We start from the raw sequence: 20,333 nt of genomic DNA, 5'->3' as shown, positions 1-20,333 counted from the left end.
GCCTCAAGAGATAAGAGAACTAAAATGAAAACTTGACACAAGAATCTGAAAGGATCCAGATAGAGAAAACCAGAGAAAATGAGTCACAAAATAAAGAGTTCTTAGAATGGTTCAGATCTTTTTAAAAAATAATTTTATTATAAAAATAAAACATGCTCATATGGAAACTATAAGAAGGTGATAAAACTGAAAATCATAATCACCTATGATTACATTCTCTAGAAATAATCAGTAACATTTCAATGCATTTCATTCAAGGATTTTTCCTTTTGTACATTTATACTTTTATAAATAATTGGGATCATATTATATACACCAATTTTTCCATTTATTATATTGTACCATTAAAACATTTATTATATTGTACCTTTGAAAACATGATCTTTTTTATTATGTTAGTCACCATACAGTACATCATTAGTTTTTGATGCAGTGTTCCACAAAATCATGATTTTTAATAGTTGCATAAGTAATTCACTTAATCTTCCTCCTAGCTGCATTGGTAAGTGTTCAATGGCTAGATGAAAGAACAAGGAGTTGTCATGCTTGCATGGTCAGATTGGCTTTAAGGCAGTGTTCTCACATCTAAGAGTAGGACACTGTTCAAAAAAATTTCATATTTAGGGGTGTCTTGAAGGAAGAGCACTCTGAAAACCACTTTCTCATTAGATCATTCATTCCTTCCCACAGCAAATAGGTGAGGTAGGAGGAGAATTTTGTTTGGATTTGAGAAGATTCAGGAGGAGGCTGTGTCTTCACAAACGTGAAGGGCTGTGAGTAGGGGCTTATTCAGTTTTATTCTAGAGGTCAAGAACAAGACTGGTTCTTTGGGTGGTTCAGAGGCAACATTTAGGCTCCACGAAAAGAAGCCAATGCCTCCTAATAATTACAGCAACAGTTTCGTAGTGAACTCCCTGTCACTTTCAGTGACAAGTGACTCAACCATGGACTTGAGGACTGAATGACTCAATCCTCAACAATGGACTTGAGAATCACTCACCACAGCTATGATACAGGAGACTTCTGCAGTGGGTGGGAATTTGAGGGAGTCAAATTCAGGAAAGTCAGGGGTGGTTTAAAGGCTGTGGCGGGAGGGAACTTACCGCTTAGCCTATCTTACATATGTAGAGGCCCTGAACTGTGCCAATGGTTACCAGAGCTTTTAGACAAGAGACCCCCTGGCTAAGATTCTCTCACTGAGCATCCTGTCCAAGCCTCACTGAAGTTACAGTGGATTAGGGTTAAAGTTCCTAAATTTCTCAAACTCTTCTCCTGTGCCAGTCCTCCTTTACCAAAGTACCGGGAATGGAGTATGCAAAGAATAGGAATAAGAATCAGGCACAGTCGGAGGTTATTTCCTCTCTTGAACTGACTTCAGTCACTAGGTGGCCGTGCTCCTTCAGCTCTTTACAACATCGGCTTCTTCCATGGTCACAGAGACCGAGCATCTTTCTGGATCAATACCCCAAGGAAACCTATTCACAAAGCACAACCTCGTTCTCTGAGGGGCACACAAGGAGCTCTGTTTTAACCTAACCAGCTGTGTAACTTGCCGGGGGATGAAGTAAAAAGCCTAGAAACGATGAGACAGACAGGTGTGTGGAGAACCTATTGTCGCGGAAATGGCTTTTACAAAGCTTCGTGGTATAATGTACAACTGCAGAAAGACATCATGGTGTGTAAAAATATGTCAAGGATTAATTACTCCTGGGCTGAAACCCAAGATTAGCTTGGTCCTCTAGTCACCAAATGACGTCGCAGTTTATAAATGTCATGCCATGTTGCAGTGTGTGGCTGTGTACCCAGATCAAACGCCACCTTCCAGCTCTCAGCTTCTGCCAACCAGGCCCAGCATGTGCTCCTTCACAACAACCCCTTACGTGGTCATCAAGGCCTGGGATCTGGAATGGGGACTCTGAGTGCCAAAGAGTGGACATAGATGGCAGGGTCACATTCTGACACTTATAGTCAGACATGAGTCAGGATAACCCATTTGCTTTTTCCCCTGCCAGAGTCAGAAGAGGTACAAGAGATCCCCCTAGGACAATGTCCCCATTTTAAAGAGAAAGACGGAACAGTGAAACGACTTGCATAGAGTCGCAACTCACCAAGAGATGGCTATCATTTAATTTAATTTTGCATTTACAGCCTAGCAGTGCAAGATTTTGAGGAAATGAGCAACATCTGGAGAGGGGATTCCACATACAGGTTTAAAGAGGAGAAATAGGAAGGGGTGAAGGCAAATGAAAGGATTTGTGAGAACAGGATTTGTCAAAAAAAATGTCAGCCCATATTATATTAAGTTCAGAAGCAGACAAGTCCTGAAGCATATGTATGTAGCAATGAAGTAATTCAGAATTTCCTCAAGGTTGCAAATGTGCCTGAGCATAGCAATAAAATGTGAGCAACCCTGATCTACATGTAAGTCACTTCTTCTATCTGTTAATTTCACATGTCCTTCTTTTTAGATTTAATGCGAATGCATAAACTTAAACAATCATGTTCATAACAGACGGTCTTATAAAGAATAGGACGTGTGTAATTACTACCAACCTATTTTTGCTGAGACTAGTCTGCCACAAATGGCAGGCAGATAAATAGATGGTTGAGGAGAGGATAATGAATCAATATATTTACTCAACACTATTTGCCCTTAAAGAGAAATTCCAGAAACTCCCAAATCATTCTTGTGTTGTCAAAAAGACTATCAAATCAAAATAATCTTAATGTGGGCACCTGGGTGGCTCAGTGGGTTAAGCCGCTGCCTTCGGCTCGGGTCATGATCTCCGGGTCCTGGGATTGAGTCCCGCATCGGGCTCTCTGCTCGGCAGGGAGCCTGCTTCCCTCTCTCTCTCTGTCTGCCTCTCTGTCTACTTGTGATCTCTCTCTGTCAAATAAATAAATAAAATCTTAAAAAAAAAATCTAAATGTGAAATTAGGGAGAATTTTGCTTTTATTACGCTCCCAACAAGAATGAAAATGATATGTAGATAACACACTACTGTCAGATTTATCCAAACAAGAGCTTTTAATCCAAAGACTTAAAAATACATTAGAGAAGGGCAGTGAATTTAGCTGGACCGATCACACTCAAGCCTGGAATGCTTGGTTCAGCATTCATCAAGGATTCTGTTGTGTCCTCTTTCTGTTAACACAAACCTTTGAAATGGGAACCTCTTTGTTCTCTTCATGTTGGTTATTAATCTTTATTTGAAGTCTGATTCTTGAAACATCTGACTTGCTTAATGAACACTGAGTCATCAGTCAATTAATATTTCAATTATGATAGGTCTTTTTTCAATCTTCCCCCAAAAAAACACATGAAATTTTGTTAGCATCCTCATTACTTTCCTTGAAACATGTAGCCACAGTTTTGAGTTGATGTAGATCTGTAAGTACTGGCAACTGTGAACCAAGAATATGCTAAAGGGAGGAGGACAACAGGGTTTTTGGACATCAGTGGATATGATGCCGCCACCAGAACAGCTGAGCCCAGCTCTTATAGGTTAAACTAAGAGGGGAATAGGTGTGGGTAAAACCCCAGAAATGATACAGTGGAAAAAGTATATATTTGGAAGTAGAGGAAGAGAAAAGGGGATGGCTTTCTAGGAAATGGTTTTAACATCCCTTCGCTAATAATGAATTAGCAATAATGTTAATAGTACATGGGATGCCAACTCCTGGCTTTAGCGAGTCAAATTGTGCCTAGTGCACTCAAACAAAAATCTGCATAGACATACGCACTTATAAACCTTGCATCTTCATTTTTTAAATCCTAGGATATACAAAGCAGCAAGTGGGACTGTATCCAGATGTGGGGTACTGCAGGGACTTGTACTTTTCTTTTCATAGCCTTCTGTATTTCTTGAATGTTAGTCAGTCATGGGTACATAATACAAAACACTGTGCATATGTGATTGTTAAATATTAGCTGATAATTCTTACTACTGCCAACCAAACACATTTTTTTTTCTATAAACGTAAATCACTGATCCTTTGCCCTTAAAGCAAGGTAAATGAATTTCCAAAACGAGGGATATTCAAGATTCTGGAAGGCCACACCATCCATCTCCTTTGTAAATGAGAGCTCTTCTCAGGGCACACAGCAGATGCATCACCCTTACCCTGGTTCATAACGTGGAAGCTCTGGGGAAAAGAGGCAGAGGCACTGAAGGCAAAAGGAACTAAAAGTTCCAGAGTGGGAAGGAATCACCCAGGCTACATGCACAGAAAACAGGGGTTGGGGAAGCAAAATCAGGTAAATGAGTGCTGAAGACAGCTATGGATAAAAAGAAGTTAGGATGCACTGTACGGTGAGGCCAAAGTCTATTTATGCACAGTTATGCTCAACTTAAATGTTTGTGTGTCAAGATGGAAGTTCCATAAAGGGTAAACATGGCTCATCAATTTTGGTGTTGTCATGTTGAAAAATTACTTGGGCAAACATTCACTGTCTTATCAAATGGGTGAGAGAGAGGTAATTGTGTGTTTGTGTGTATGTGTGTGTTACAGAATGTAACATGCCAGACCATGACATTTCTGAAATATGTCCGTTCTCATATTGTGTTCTCACATTCACTCAGCATCCCTTCAATTCTGAAGCAAACAAAAACCAAACAACAACAACAACAACAAAACCAAACCTAGGCTTTGCACACCAGGGATCTTGGGATGACACTAAATGCAGTAACTGTTCGACATGGGAAAAGCAAGGAAGAAGGAAAGAAACTCCAATTATGGCCAGGTTTGAACTCATAATCTTGGCCCTAAAACCTGGGCTTCTTCTAACATTCCTTCACTGATGGATGTGACCTTCCATTTGGCTAAGCAAGTCAGAACCCTGGGGATCACCTCTGACTTTTTTCTTCCTCAGTCCCAGTATCAGGTCACCTTTGAGTCCTTTTGCAGTTCTTCCACTGCTCCTTAGTCCACGCTGCAACATTTCTCCCCTGATCCACTGAAATGTTCTCCTAACTGGCTTCCCAGAATCTACTGTGTCCCACTCTCCAATTCATCTTCTCTCCTCAAGCCAAAGAAAATACTTCATAACAAATTTCTGCATGTTGAATTCTGCTTAAAGGCATCAATGGCTTCTCCCCACTCTTAGAATAAAGACCCAACCCTATAACATACTTTTCAAAACCTAACCTAGTCTGGTGCTTTCCTCCTTCTCTGGGCTCATCATTTACCTCTTTCAGCAACTTGAGCAGACCATCCTCCTTCCTATGACAGCTTTTATGCATGCTTTGTTTGGGATACTCTACCTCTGTCCTTTGTCTACTTATTGATTGCTCATCTATATGAGGCATTTTTGGTTACATGTTCTTATAGGATTATATTCCTATCAACTCATGGCTCATTTCAATTTCAACTACATTTTTATTAGTGTGACTGCTGTATGTTACTCTTTCCCTGTTCATGGTAATTTGATAAGAGCAAAAACCATTTCAGTATTATTTCTTACCATCATCATAGTTTTCTGGGCCCAGCACAATGGCTGGAATGTAATGGGAGCTGACTATAAATACATTTTTATGGTAAGGCTACCACTTACTGAAGAGTAAGATACCCCTTGACTAGGGAATCCATAATGCACCTATGCAGTTATCCAGATGTGGCTAATCAAAGCCCTGGCCCTGCAGCAGTTTCTCCTCTACAAGGGCCTCCTGGGGAAGCATCAGCCTTCCACATCCAAATAAGCCCCTCATGCCTAGACAAGAAAAGGGACTTGAGAACCAACACAACTGTTTCCCCATCCTCATTAGACTTCCCCTGGAGGGAACCCGCCTGTGGACATTGGTTAGATATTTGCTCTTTCAACTTTAGAAAAAGACAAAAACAAAGCATAACATGAAACAAAATTCCATAGAAACATAACTAATGACATGGGATAGAGTTTCAGTACAAATTTTAAAAAGGGGGTGGATTACTAATATTAAAATAAATTTTAAAATTAAACGGAATGTTCAATTTCATATAAAAATAAGAATTCCTTGCCCAGGAAGGGAATAAAGTACCTAGTAAGAAGAAGCCAAGTTATAAAGCCCACTATTAGTAGCCTTGTATAAGGCTTGTTACATGATAATCTCCACAGGATAGGTCTTATCTCATTTCAGAATCTCACTGTCAATGGTGCTCACGTTTACTTTCTTTCAACTGCTCTCTTACAGTCCTCTTTCAACCAGGCTGCAGATACTGGCTGAGGATAATGCAACCATCACAGCCTGACTTGTTTACTTGTTTTGTGCTAGGCACTACCTATGGCATAAATCAAGTAAACTGTTTTAGAAGATTAAATCTTTTACTCCCCACCAAAAAGAGGGTATCACAAACAAAGGAATCATTAGGTCAGATTATTACTATTATTATTTTTATTATTTTTTGATCAGATCATTTTAAATTAAAGGCTAAAAAGGGTAAATATAAGCATGCTTTAAAAACAGTAGTCTATAAATATATCATTATAACTATCTAACTGGAAATATGCATAATTACAACCTTCCTTCCCTTTAACTGAGTTGTTCGCCATCAATCTGCAGAAGGCATCTTTTTCAGGCACCAATCACATCAGCATTAAGTACTGTTGGAAAACCCTGCTTGCATCTGAAAAACTATGTACAAAATATTATTCAGCACATTATGCTATTATAACATTCAGAAGGAGCGAAACATTCTTTATGTTTAATGGTATTGGATAAAACATCTAAACCACAGAAGACTTGCAAACATAATATACTCTATCTTACAGAAGCCAAAAAATCAGATGGCGCAAGGCAGCTGATCTGCAGAAACACATGTAACCAACAAATATTATGGCAGGTTACAGCTTCCAAGTTCTCCACTCACTTCTCAGTGGAGAACATTCTCTAACTGAGGTTAGAGACTGAGGGAAACTGAAGGAAAAACATACTCTATTCTCTCTCCTTACCTCGTTCTTGCTCTCCTTTTAACCACAGACTCTAATCTCAAAATATCATTTGGTTAATAAAATAGAAGGCAAGATTTATTACTCATTCTCTCTCACTCATGAAACTTGGCTAACCTCTTTCAACTAAGGTATGAAAAGGAAATAATAAAATGAGGCAGTGTCAGTTCACCAATAAATAGATAGTACTGACTTCTAGATAAATATTGACTTATTATCAAACATAATCTAAGTTTATTACCAAAGAATTTAAACCCCATGGTCAAATAGGAACATAAGCTCTGGTGATATATGAGCTCAATATCTTCTGGGATGTGACACCAATTTATGTGCTAGGTCCTAGTGTGTTAGCACCGGGGGTTGGCTAAAGATGAAAGATAATGTAAAGGGGCTTATAAATAGGAATCTCCCTGTTGACTATTTGCCTCAGGAAGCTGTGTTCACTATATATTTCAGAAATTGCAGAATGTTGTGCTTACAACTGTGCTACAGGAAGGGTCAATTCCAGAAAATTTAAGGCATATAAAACATGCATGATCATACCACACTCAGGGTCAGTATCAAGGTTTGAGATCAAAATAAAGTTTGAGCGAGGAAAGATTTTAAACTTTGAAACCTCTAATCATAAATAGCTAGTGTGCCATTTTTATTTAAAGGGGAATAGAGGTTCAATAATGAATGGTGACATTCTGATACTATGATGTGAAGCAACAATGTCAACTGTCCACAAATTTATCAAAAGAAATTAAGAATTTTCATTGTTTATATTTTCTATTAAATGGAAGTAGATTCAGCCCTACTTTAAGATTTAGAAATGATGTCACTAATATTCACAGTTTGGAGCTGAATATTCATGGGGGAGCCTGTTAAGGCCACTAGAGATATCTCCCATTAGTCATGCTCTCTGGTAGACACAGGTAACAGCCGCTGCATTAACGCCATGGGTCTCAGACCTCTTTTCACGTACATAAAATTTACTTCATCTGAACCAGTGGTTTCAATTTTTTTTCATGGCTATAGACTTCCTTCTTCAAAGAAATCATATATGAAAGCCCAAACACTAAAGGCTTGAGTTTTTGCAAGGACTACTACTAGAGCACAGCCCCGCCATAAGGACTGAATATTCTTTACTTGGAAAGGACATGAAAGTTACAATACAAAAGTGACTCAAATTTAAAAACAATTCTTAACACTATCGATTTTTAAAATAACATACTAATTATCTCTGGTATGGCTTAGAATAATAAATTAGCTCAAAATGGATCATAGTTCTAAATGTAAAACCTGAAACTATAAAATTTCTAGAAGAAAGCCTAAAAGAAAATCTTTATGACCTTAAGTTAGCCAAAGAGTTCTTAAGACATGACACCAAAAGCATAATCCGTAAAGAACAAATTGAAGTTAAACTGGGTTTTATCAAAATTTAAAACTTTGGCTCTGCAGACACTAGTAAGAAAGTAAAGCTAAGACACAAACTGGGAGAAAATATTTGCAAATCCTTTCTGACAAAAGATTTATATATAGAATATTTTTAAAAAGACTTACAATGCAGTAAAAAATATAACTAAAATATTTGAATAGGCCTTTCAACAAAGATGATGTCTGAATGTCGAATAAGCACTTAAAATGATGCTCAAAAGTATTAGCCATCAAGGAAATACAAACTAAAATCACACTGAAATCCTACTACACATCCGCTAGAAGAGTTATTATCCAAAAGACTGACAATACCAAGCTTTGGTAAGGATGAAGAGAAAACGTAAATTCACATATTTGCTGGTAGGAATATAAAACTGCACAGCCACTTTGGAAAATAGTTTGGCAGGTTCTTAAAAGCTGAACATATACTTACTATTAACTCAATATTCTCACTCCTAAATATTTATCACAGAGAAGTGAAAACACACATCTACACAAAGACTTGAAAGCGAATGTTCATAGCAGCATTATTCATAATAGCTCCAAACTCAAAATTATCCAATGTCCATCAACCAGCAAATGGATAAAAAAAATAAATTATACTCATACAATGAAAAATTATTTAGACTAGGAGAAAAAGTGTAAAATATATAACAAACTTCCAAAGCTGAAGTGGACTTACTGATAAGTGGTATCTCCATCAACCTGGTCTCTACCATTGTAATGTCTGCATAGCCACCTGACTTGAAAATTGAGGAGCTTCCCAGAATCCCACAGAATAGAATGTTTCTGGGAACAGCTTTTTTCTTCAGTATTTCAGACCCACTTTGGTATTTTATTTTACCTCCAGAAGACACAGGATCACTTCTATATCTATGTTTATACATCTTTGAATCGTCCCGTGGTGCCTACCACAGCACTGAATAAGTAGTTAAAAAAGAATGAATGTTAATAGAGACTCCTGGGTGGCTCAGTCAGTTAAGCATGTGCCTTTGGCTCAGGTCATGATCCCAGGGTCCTGGGATCGAGTCTCGTATGGGGCTCCTTATTCAGTAGGGAGCCTGCTTCTCCCTTTGTCTGCCACACCCCCTGCTTGTGCGCTCTCTCTTTCTCTCTCTCTGACAAATAAATAAATAATTATTTTTTAAAAATGACTGATATAAATTGGATATTCCCAAACGTAGGGTAGATTTGGTTCATGGCCCCTGCTACTCTTGGGCTTAAGCTCTATGCCAAGAAGAGATGGTGAAGTCCTGGATTAATAACATTGCCCTCAAGTTCAAGGTAGTTATTTTGATTTTGTTAGACTGGAGATGAGATGTTACATACCTTGAGCCCCCTTGGGAAAAAAAAGGATGGGAAGGAAATACCAAGAACCTGTCTCCTGGGAGTAAGTTCCCAAACCAATCACCTTGAGATAATTACCAAAAGAGAAATGAGAAAAACACTGTCAAATGAGGAAAGTATATATTTGAAGAAAAATGTAACAGACATTGTGCCTTCAGGGCAACTAGTTAATCTCCTACATGAGATATCAGGGTGATGACAAACTTTTTTCTTCAGAGGATCACCAGTGCTAAATGGAAGCTGTCAATATGATGGCTGAAGAATTGGAGTCAGTGAGATACATACAATTTATAAAAGTGAAAGGGAGTCCAACTCAAACAAGGGCTTCAACATTTCATTCACATGCCTAGGCTTTCATGCAAAAAGCCACATACATAAGAATTACACACAAGTGAATAAAATCGCAGGGTCTGGTAAATAAGTACCCCCACTAACGTGAGACTGTTCATGAAACCTATAAGAGCAGTTAGGGCCTCAGTGAAGGGCACACTGTTTAGAGAGCTGATCAACAGATGAAAGCTGACCTCAGTTAGGAGCCCTTGACCAGAAACTGTGTGTTTAGTCTTCAAAGACACAACCACACTCTATTACTCTGAATGGTCTTGAAGTTCTTTGATTATTTTTTCTAAATAAACTCCTGGCCAATATAATAATATTCCCCCTCAGTTGGGTAGATTCTATTTATTTACCCATCAATTAATGAAGTACAATTTCTCCATTATAAATCATGTTTATAAAGGTGCAGTAGTGTATTTCATAAACATTGAACCTCTTCATGTGTTGTTTCTTGAAGGTGTTTGAAATATTCAGAAGAATATGAAGTACTAAGCTAATACCTGATTAACTAGTTATGAACATTAAATACTTAAAAAAATTACAACTGTAAGAACCATATATATTTAAAAAATAAAGAACCATATATATTGAATCTATAATCATGTTAAGATTTCCAAGGAAATTTGGTTACTTCAATTTAAAAAGCTTAGGATTTGACCTGTCAAATTTATGTAATATATAAACACTACAAGGGAATAATCTTTTGCACTTATTTTTTATGCAAAAATTATTAAATTTATGAATAAATCTGTCCGTTGAATTTGAAGACTTTGAAAAGTAAACTTTAAATCAAATAGCCTAAAATCTGAGAAACAAACTGAGGATTTTAGAGGGGAGGGAGGGCAGGGGTTGGGTGAGTCTGGTGATGGGTATTAAGGAGGGCACATATTGCATGGAGCACTGGGTGTTATATACAAACAATGAATCATGAACCACCACATCAAAAACTAATGATGTACTGTATGGTGACCAACATAACATAATAAAAAATTTTAAAAACATTAAAAAAAATTAAAAGTAATAACAGATATTCTTTTACATGACTAAAAGGCTTCCCAAAAGAGTAAAAGTTAATGGGAATTTGGCAAAGCCTACACCTCACAGACTCTCAGCTCCACAGTCCAGAAAGAGAACCAAGGGCACCACTCTTGAGCAGTTAAATGCCATATAGGCCATACCTGCAGCAATCCTAAACCAACCAAAGTTCTCAGAGATATCTCTGGCAAATTTCCATCATTTCTAGAAAAACTAAGACTGTCAAAGGAAGAGGAAGGTAAGAGGCATCAATCTGGAGCAAACATAACCTAGATGGTCTGGGATGGGGTGAGATTTCCACCTTACTTGAAAATCCAGAGAACCTCAAAATCTAGGGGCCAATAAGAATTTTAAAAAGCTTCCCAGGATCTCATGGCATAGAATGTTTCTACATCCCAGAATGTTTCTGGGAACAACTAAGAAGTTTATTCAACTCCCTCAAATATTCTCTTTTGCCTCTGGAACATTCAGAGTCACCCCTACACTTACTTTGCTGAGTGGGGCCTTGTAGAATGCTGACTACTGAGCAGCTCCCACACTATGTCCATTAAAGGAGGTGCAAGGTACTCTACCAGAGCTATGCTAAGTGACAGCGAGCAGAATTCCTAGAAAGGTACCCAAAAGCATGGAGGCAATAAGAATGGAATGCAGAGGGCCATCCTGCATTCTGGACCTAGCTGTGTTACCACATAGCTTGAGAAGCTTGAACAAAGCTTTTTCAAAGCCTTTTTTTTTGTGACCTGGCAAGTATCATATCTGTGAAATGAGCATGAACTTACTTTGGAACAGGTTTTGTTATAAAAAGCCACTGAAATAACACTTTAAACACCCAGAAGAATACAAGCATAAATGCAGAGAATCAGGTTCTTTATTAAAAGTCTGAAGATGCTAGGACTGCTTTACAGCAATGGAAATGGTAAGCTGACTCTGAAATATTACATGTATGTGTGGGAATCCCTTTAACTAATAAGTAGGAACAGGATTCTATTCCTACTAACATACTTTCCAACTAAACTTCATCAAGACCAGAGAAGGGCAGCATAAAATAGATGAGGAGTTTAAAGGAAAAAAAAAAGTTCTACAGACTGAAGTTAATATCCTAAAAATTTGATTTTGTACCAACTCTGTGTCAGGTACTTAGCTCATTCAGTCCTTTCAATAATCCTAGCGGTAGAAATTATTATTCCCTTTTTAGTGGGGGAAAAACACTGAGGTTTGAACGCTGAAGCAATTTGCCTATTACCGGGAAAAAAATAACTAGCTCTAAGAACCTCAGTTTATATGGTACCTCCCACAGAAACTAAAGGCCATGACAATTCATCCCAGAATCCTGAAGAGTACAGTTCCTGTGCTTATTTTACATTTCAACAGAGGCTGAAAGATGTAGCAAGTCTTCATGGAAATTTCAGTGATGGATCCTTGTTGTCAAATTTCTAAATGGTCCTGTTTCTCTTCTTACACCCGGTGGTGAATGTTATGTGTTCGTCCTAGAGCTATCCAGATCTCCCACACCATTCTCCTCCCTTGAAATGAGCTCTAAGTTCAGATGAAAGGAAGCAGCCATCATTCTCGTGTCCACATGGGCATGCTAGAAGATTCCAAGTTTTAGCAGCAGCTAAAAGCAGGCCCTGGAAGTGCTCATTGCCTTCTCTCAGATGGGAAACTTTCATTCCCATCAAAATAGGAGGAGACAAAAAAATTCATCAGGAAGTGTATCGCAATTTCACAGACTGACAGATGGAGGCATGTAGCAATACATCTTTTATTACTTCCCTTGACACCTACAGATTGCATACTGAGTTCAACTGGGCTGATAGACACATTCTGCAGGTGTATTGTTGAGAGAAAAAATTTTGAACATTTTCTAGCTATCAAAGAAATAATGTACCTAGGTATGGGAAGAAATTTCCTGGTAGTCCAAAGAATGTTTCTCTCTCCAAATACTCTCTAGTTATGTAATCCTAACACTGGCATTTTAATGCCTGGTAAATTTATTTTCAAACATGGATAGGCGAGCCTGCATTAGAGGTTTCACTTCTGCTGTGTTTATAAAACACAAGAATCTACAACTAAAGGACTGCAACTTTATTCACTAAAGCCCCAGGCTGCATAAGGGACTATATTTTATGTCACACATAAATATATAGCTTGGGATGATTGAACTTGATTTTTCTCAATTTGATTTTCAAAGTTGAAAAACGGAAATTGTGCTGTATCCTTACAGCTGTTCTAGGTAGCAAATACCCACAGCTCTGAGAAGCTAGCGCTCCACTAGCCAGTAACACTGATGTCATACTGCATTGCTGAAAAAGCCTTCCCAGAAGCATTCATACCTGATAAGCATATTGTGTGGATTAGAGTTATAGAAAAACAATAGAAAAAATCATTTTCTAGCCCAGTGTCAGATGCCAGAGGTATATTAGTGAATGAAAACAAAACTTCTCTAAGGAGTGTGGAATGTATTTAGTATTTCCACCAAATTATTATTCTGCCATCATCAGCAAGATGTGGAGACAGCAACAAACCTGATGACATTTTTTTTTTCTCATCTGATGACTAAAGTCCCCATTAGGGTGCTAGGCAGGATCCCCATCTCCCAGAGGACAGTTCTAGTATAGATGGATATCAAAAGTGGAAGTGGGGGGCGCCTGGGTGGCTCAGTGGGTTAAGCCTCTGCTTTCCACTCAGGTCATGATCTCAGGGTCCTGGGATCAAGCCCCACAACGGACTCTCTGCTCAGTAGGGAGCCTGCTTCTCCCTCTCTCTCTCTGACTGCCTCTCTGCCTACTTGTGATCTCTCTCTCTCTGTCAAATAAATAAATAAAATATTTAAAAAAGAAAACTGGAAGTGGGATGATTGCAGCAACTAAGGGCCTGAAAAATGGTGCTATGAGTATATTTACATTCTATTATATACAGGAATAAGTATAATTTATATGTAAATAGATTTATAATATACTTAATTATACACTACATTATATCTTAAAACACAACATCAAATTCCCCATCTCAAACCAGTCTAGTTGACAAAGGCATTTAATCATGCAGCTTTCCTCAATTTCAGAAAGAAACATAGAACCCAACCAATTCTTGATGATCTTTTAAATTTTAAAAGTTTGCCTTATAAAATCCAGGGAAAGCTAGATGACGAGGAGGACAAAGTATATGGCTAATGGAGGGGATCCATAGTGTGCTACAAGCCAACGATACAATGTGGCTGCTTTATGGAAAAGGAAACTATACTCTGCCACAGAATCAGAGCTTCTCATCATGTGACAAGGTGAAGAAAAGAGTCTTTGGTGAAACATTATTCTGGGTAAGTCTCTAAAGGTATTTTGGGATCAGTTTAATATTAGAATTGATAGACTGAGTAAAGCAGACTACCCTCCCTACCCTCCCTGTTTGAGTGGGCCTCATCCAATCAATTAAAGGCTGAACAGAACAAAAGACTGACCCTCCCCCCAAGGAAGGGGAATCCCCCTCTCTGACTGGCTTGGAGCTGGAACTTGGCTCTTCTGGGCTTTACACTTGAGATGAAACATCTGTTCTTCATGGATCTCATGCCTGCAGGCTCCCAGACTAAGACTACACCATCAGCTCTCCTGGGTTTTAGGCCTTTGGACTTGGACTTGAAACTAAACCATTGGCCCTCCTGGGTCTCAAGCTTGCCAACTGCAGGTCTTGGGGTCTCCCAGCCTCCATAATCACATAATGTCCCGTATCATCAATATGTGCAAACAGATGAACACAGGGGAAAGGAAGGAAAAATAAAATAATATAAAAACAGAGAGGGAGGCAAACCATAAGAGGCTCTTAACCATAGGGAACAAACAGGGTTGCAAGAGGGGTTGGGTGAGGGATGGGGTAATTGGGTAATGGGCATTAAGGAGGCCACCTGATGTAATGAGAACTGGGTATTATATATAACTGATGAATCACTAAATTCTACCCCTGAAATTAATAATACACTATATGTTAAATAAACTGAATTTAAATAAAATTTTTTTAAAATTTCATATATATAACATATATACACACACAATCTTTATACATATAGCTTCTTTATATATACATAGTTTTAACATATTTATTATATTAAATACAAACACACAACCCTTATTTGTTCTGTTTCTCTGAAGAACCCTAACACAACGCTGGAAAAAACTCTTCCCTATAGAGCCACCAATGTAGTAAAGCTGGGGATATCTCATGCCTCGCCAAGATAACAAAGATGAATAGGCCACAGCAGCCATCAAATGGTGATACTATTAGAAAGTATGTGATATTTGGGGCGCCTGAGTGGCTCAGTCAGTTATGCTTATGGGTCTGCTTTCAGCTCAGGTCATGATCTCAGGGTCCTGGGATTGAGCCCAGCATCTGGCTCTCTGCTCAGCAGGGAGTCTGCTTCTCCTTCTCCCTCTGCCTGTCTCTCCACCTTCTTGTGATCTCTCTCTCTCTGTCAAATAAATAAATAAAATCTTTTAAAAAAACTTTAAAAAATAAAAGTGTATTTGGAAATAAAACATGATTGAAATATTCCTACTTCTATAATGCAAGTGATTGGAAGGGGTATGGCAGGGTATTAAGGGAGACAAAATCAGACAAAAGAGAAGACCTGCTCACAGATTATTACAATTTATTTTCTCCTGCAGAATTGATCATTCACACAAATCCAGGCACATGCATCTGCTGCCCCTCCCTCGAAGGCTTGAGTTGTGACCACACCCACACACATACACAACCTGCTGCTAAACCTCAAATCCTTTAACAAATGTGCCACATAATAGCTAATCAAGCTATAAAGAGTTTTGCTTCTTCATTCTTACTGACTTAAAAGCCAAGGTGCTCCTGAACAATTCTATGAATTTTAGGACCTGTGTTCTTCTCACAACGCCCACACATACTTAAAATCATCTTTGTATGGGGTTCACAGAGAGAGGAAACAGAAGGTGTCAAAGGAGAGATTTTTAGAATTTCAAAAAAACTTCCAGGATCACAGACATTCTTTTCCAATATACAAGCTAAAGACATTTTAGGAAAGCTTAAAACCAGCTGGGTATGGTAGAGACTTGTGAAGTGAAAGGGAATTTGGGATTCATTAAAAGACTACCATGGATAAAGATCTAACTATTTGCTCAGAAGTCTCCCATCCCACCCCACAATGCCCAGGAAAAACTCAACTCCGCCAGCTCAGTGGTCACCTGCACAAAAGAAGGCCAGCTCTTAATTAAGCATGCACCTGGGCAGGGCTGAAAGCCAAGGCCTGGTCTCTTGCATCCTTCTCTGCTTTTCTCGCTCTTGCACATCCCTCCTCCTACTTTCTTCCTGGGGTTAAGAAGAGGCTCCAGAGCCAGACACTGGGTCTGAATACTCTTCCTGACACTGATTAGCTATGTGTGACCTTGGAGAAGTTATTTACCTCCTAATGCCTCAGTTTCCTCAGCAGCAAAATGTAAAAAATAGTAGTAACTAGCATGTGAGGTTGTGAGGATGAAATCAGTTGAAGCACAACAAACTCTTGATGAAGTACTGGCCCGTGGTACATGTCCGTGTCAGCCTAACTAATCTTGTGGAGTCCATTTTTCTGGACCCAGCAGGTGGTAAGTTGATTTTGGTTCATTTATTGCATTTCTCACATGGTATAGAAAGTACCCATTTACCAGCCTGTCTCCCCTGAGACTGAGCAGGAATCACATGAATGTTCTCATTATCTTTCCCAGCACCTAGTGGTGGCGCACAGCAGGCTCTCAGTAACTGTGGATTGAGTACTTCAAGACACTAATTTTAGGGTGCTTGGGTCCTGGGTGGCCCAGTTGGTTAAGCATCTACACCTTCAGCTCAGGTTATGATCCCAGGGTCCTGGGATCAAGTCCCACATTGGGCTCCCTCTCCTCTGTGGGGAGCCTACTTCTGTCTCTCCCTCTGCCTGCCACTTGGCTTGCTTATGCTCTCTCTCTCTCTCCCTCTCCTCCCTCTGTGTCAAATAAATAAATAAAATCTTTAAAAAAAAAAAAAAAAAAGAACTAATTCTAACCAGGAGAGCATGTCACCTCGGCTGCTGATTATGGATGGCAATGGCAATGCAGTAAAGTGAAGCTTCAGGTAGAATTCTGCAATGAAACACAGTTCACCATTTGGCTATATAATCAAATCCTCAAATTTCTTTGTCTAAATTCATTTGCTTTAAAAATCTTTCAGATAAGGTCACTTTGTTTACATACTTGTGCCTCTTAATGGCACTGAAAAGTAAGCATAACAAAGCTGACTGAATCAATGTTACTTTTGCCCCAGGAGAACAAAATTCAAGAAGTATTTATGAGCAGTCTGCTACAGTTACATTTAATTATCAATTGCACATAACACATAATTATTAAAGAATCATTAAGAAATGTCCTTCCAAGTATAAACAAGAGCAAAGCATCAACAGACCCAAGATAAAGCAGAGGTTACAACAACATTTTTGAGGCCTGGCTCTCCCCAAATGCCATTTCTCTTAACTACAAAAGAGATAACAAGATGACCACTAGAATAACCCTGGTCTCAGGTAAGTGATTTGACCTTGGTTTCAAAAAACCTTCTGTGTAAAGTATTCTTCTTGTGAAACATCCTATTAAAAAGCAAGCCTGTGAGACATGTTCACTAGTTTCTCTAAGTCCCAAGGTGTTAATGGAGGGGACAGAAGAAGGAGACAGACAGACATGAATACGCACACACCTACTCCTCCTATACAGACCGGACCAGTTAAGATGATCAGTAAAAGTCACCATCTCTTTCCTGTGTGACTTTTGTTATTCCCATATGACACATGCACAGAGGTTTCTGTTGAATCACAGATATCACTGTTGGGTCAGATTAATAAAAGCCATATTTTCCAGTTAAGCATAAAGAAAAGGAGGTAATAAAAGAATTCAAATATGCTCATGCTCTGTAACAGAAAAGAATAGGTGAATTTGCATTTTATGTTTCCTGGACACATACACTTCTCATTTAATTAAAAGAATTTGGGAAGATGAGTCTAAGTTCATAGGACGCCTATGAAGAACACTGAGAACCTCCTAGAAAATAATACTTCTTTGCAGTGCCAAAAAGCACACCTGGATCAAATATTAAGTGAAATGAGTTACTCCAAAAGCCAAAAGCAGGACAGCTGAAAGGTACGGCTAGTTTAGTTATACAAAAATGAACTGGATATGGACATCAGGGAGGGTATGTGTGATGGTGAGTGCTGTGAAATGTGTAAGTCTGATGATTCACAGACCTGTACCTCTGGGGCAAGTGTTAGTAAGTTAAACAGTTAATAAGTTAACTTATGTTAATAAGAAAGAAAAGAAAAGAAAAAAAAAATGAACTGGGGAGCAGGGACCCCAGAATTTACTCACCACTATATCCTCAGGGAATGTGTCTCTGCTGAAGGAGCCATCATCAAACACGACCTCATAGAAGGTCTGCGATGTCACAGCAATCACCCTGCAACTATAATAGCGGGTGTTCCGATGCTTTGTGATGACCGTCTGCCCCACAGAGATACCCTTCTCACCAGCCTTGGACTTCTAAAAGAGGTGGCACAGAAAAAAGGAGAGAAAAGAAACAGGAGAAAGATAAAAGGGAGGGACAGAAAATAAAATATATATTTATTTAGGAAAAAAATTCACATGCTCATGATATATATTTTTAATTTCTGAACTTTTTATTGGGGAATAATTTCAAACTTAAAGGTTACAAGTATATGAGTAGTACACAAAGATACCTACATACTATTGACCCTTTACCCAGATTCATCTGTTATCTATCAATATTTTTAACATTTTGCCATTACTTTTTTGCACATTCTGTCTCTATTTTATATACATGTATATTTATATATTAAAAATTGTGTGTGTATATATATATATATTCCGCCCAGAACAATTTAAGAATAAGCTACATATATCATGGGCTTTTACTCCTAAATACATCAGTTGTATATTTTCTAAAAATTAGGATTTCCCTTTACATAACCACAATATTGTTATAGTTACTAACTTCAGTGAATCTAACATGGATACAATACTTTAATCAACAATGTATGTTCTAATTTATCAACTGAGCCAATAATGATCTTCATGGTTTCTCCCAACTCCCCCACCCCACACCTGCTCTCAAGTGCAAGGTCCAATCAAGTCAGGTACTGCACTTAGCTTCTGCTTCTCTTTAGCCCCTTCTAATCTGGAACATTTCCACAGCCATTCTTTGTCTTTGTGATCATGAGTGCTACTTCTGAAGAATACAACACTCCCTCTCCCTCCTTTTTTTAACTGAGCATTTGCCTGATGTTTCCTCATGATTAGATTCAAATTCTACATTCCTGGTCAGAACACTATAAAGATAATGTCATATTCTTCTTAGGATATCACTTCTGGAGGCACATGTCTGTCTCTCTGCTCTCAATGGTGATCTTAATTTTGATCCTAAACTAACTGTAGTCCAATCTCTCCACATTACAATCACTGTTTTTTCCCTTACAACTAAGAAGCAATATGTGGGAGAAACTTTAATACCATGCAAATATCCTGTTCCTATATACATCTGCTTAGGTTTAGCATCCATTGATGAGCTGGGCCTGTTCTAATCTTTACTGTGATGGTGGCGATATGCTGCATTCTGCTGCTCCGGCACTCCCTCCACATATACTAGCTGGCACTTAGTATCTGTTAAGCAGGAGTCTCCTACTCTCCCCACATCCTGCTCTTATGTGGGAGAGGAGAAGACAAGGTATAAGCCTGTAGAAATGGCCTGGGGTCAGACTATGGGGGTGGGGTGGGGAAGGGAGAAGGGCAGTCCCTTTGCCATCCTAAGGAGTCAGGACATTATCCTATGGGCCTAAGGAAGGCACGGAGAAGTTTAAATATAGAAGAAAAGTGATCCAGGTTTATATGGCTATAGGTGAAGAAGGTGAGTGGGGAGCTTATTACACCTGGCCAGGTGGGAGATGAAACCTTGGAGTAAGGAACTAAGGACAAATGCTCATGATTTGGATGGAGGGGCGACGCCCTCCCAACAAGCATGTTCCTACGGTCTCCTAGTTGTAGAGTGAGCTCTGACATCTAGTTTCTCACATGCCTAACAAAACAAAATCATTCCCCAGTGACTGCTGGGTTGTTTGGGGAATAATTAGGTGTATAGCATCTAATAGTTATAGTCAGTTAGGTGTATAAACATCTCAATAAAAGACAACAGTAAGTAAGTGCACTATGTTTGAAGTAGAAAACATTTGTTTTGTTTATAAGTTTTC

General features: G+C 38.7%; 1 protein-coding gene across 17 annotated transcripts in view; it reads right to left on the bottom strand.

Annotated features, from left to right (window-relative positions):
- KDM4C (lysine demethylase 4C) overlaps positions 1-20,333 on the bottom strand; it is a 518,729-nt gene that overhangs the window by 52,766 nt on the left and 445,630 nt on the right. For all 17 annotated transcript variants that reach the window (XR_014301838.1, XR_014301839.1, XR_014301840.1 and 14 more), the window contains one exon: positions 18,442-18,612. Coding sequence is in view for 12 of the 17 variants with exons in the window: in XM_082695162.1 (XP_082551288.1) it covers positions 18,442-18,612 (171 nt within the window). In the remaining 5 variants the exon portion in view is untranslated. The remainder of the gene's footprint in view (positions 1-18,441; positions 18,613-20,333) is intronic.

This window comes from Mustela nivalis (assembly GCF_964662115.1).
Source record: "Mustela nivalis genome assembly, chromosome: 13".
In the NCBI taxonomy this organism is placed as follows: Eukaryota; Metazoa; Chordata; class Mammalia; order Carnivora; family Mustelidae; genus Mustela; species Mustela nivalis.
The sequence above is the reverse complement of the archived record's forward strand: the minus strand, read 5'-3'. Positions and strand labels throughout refer to the sequence as shown.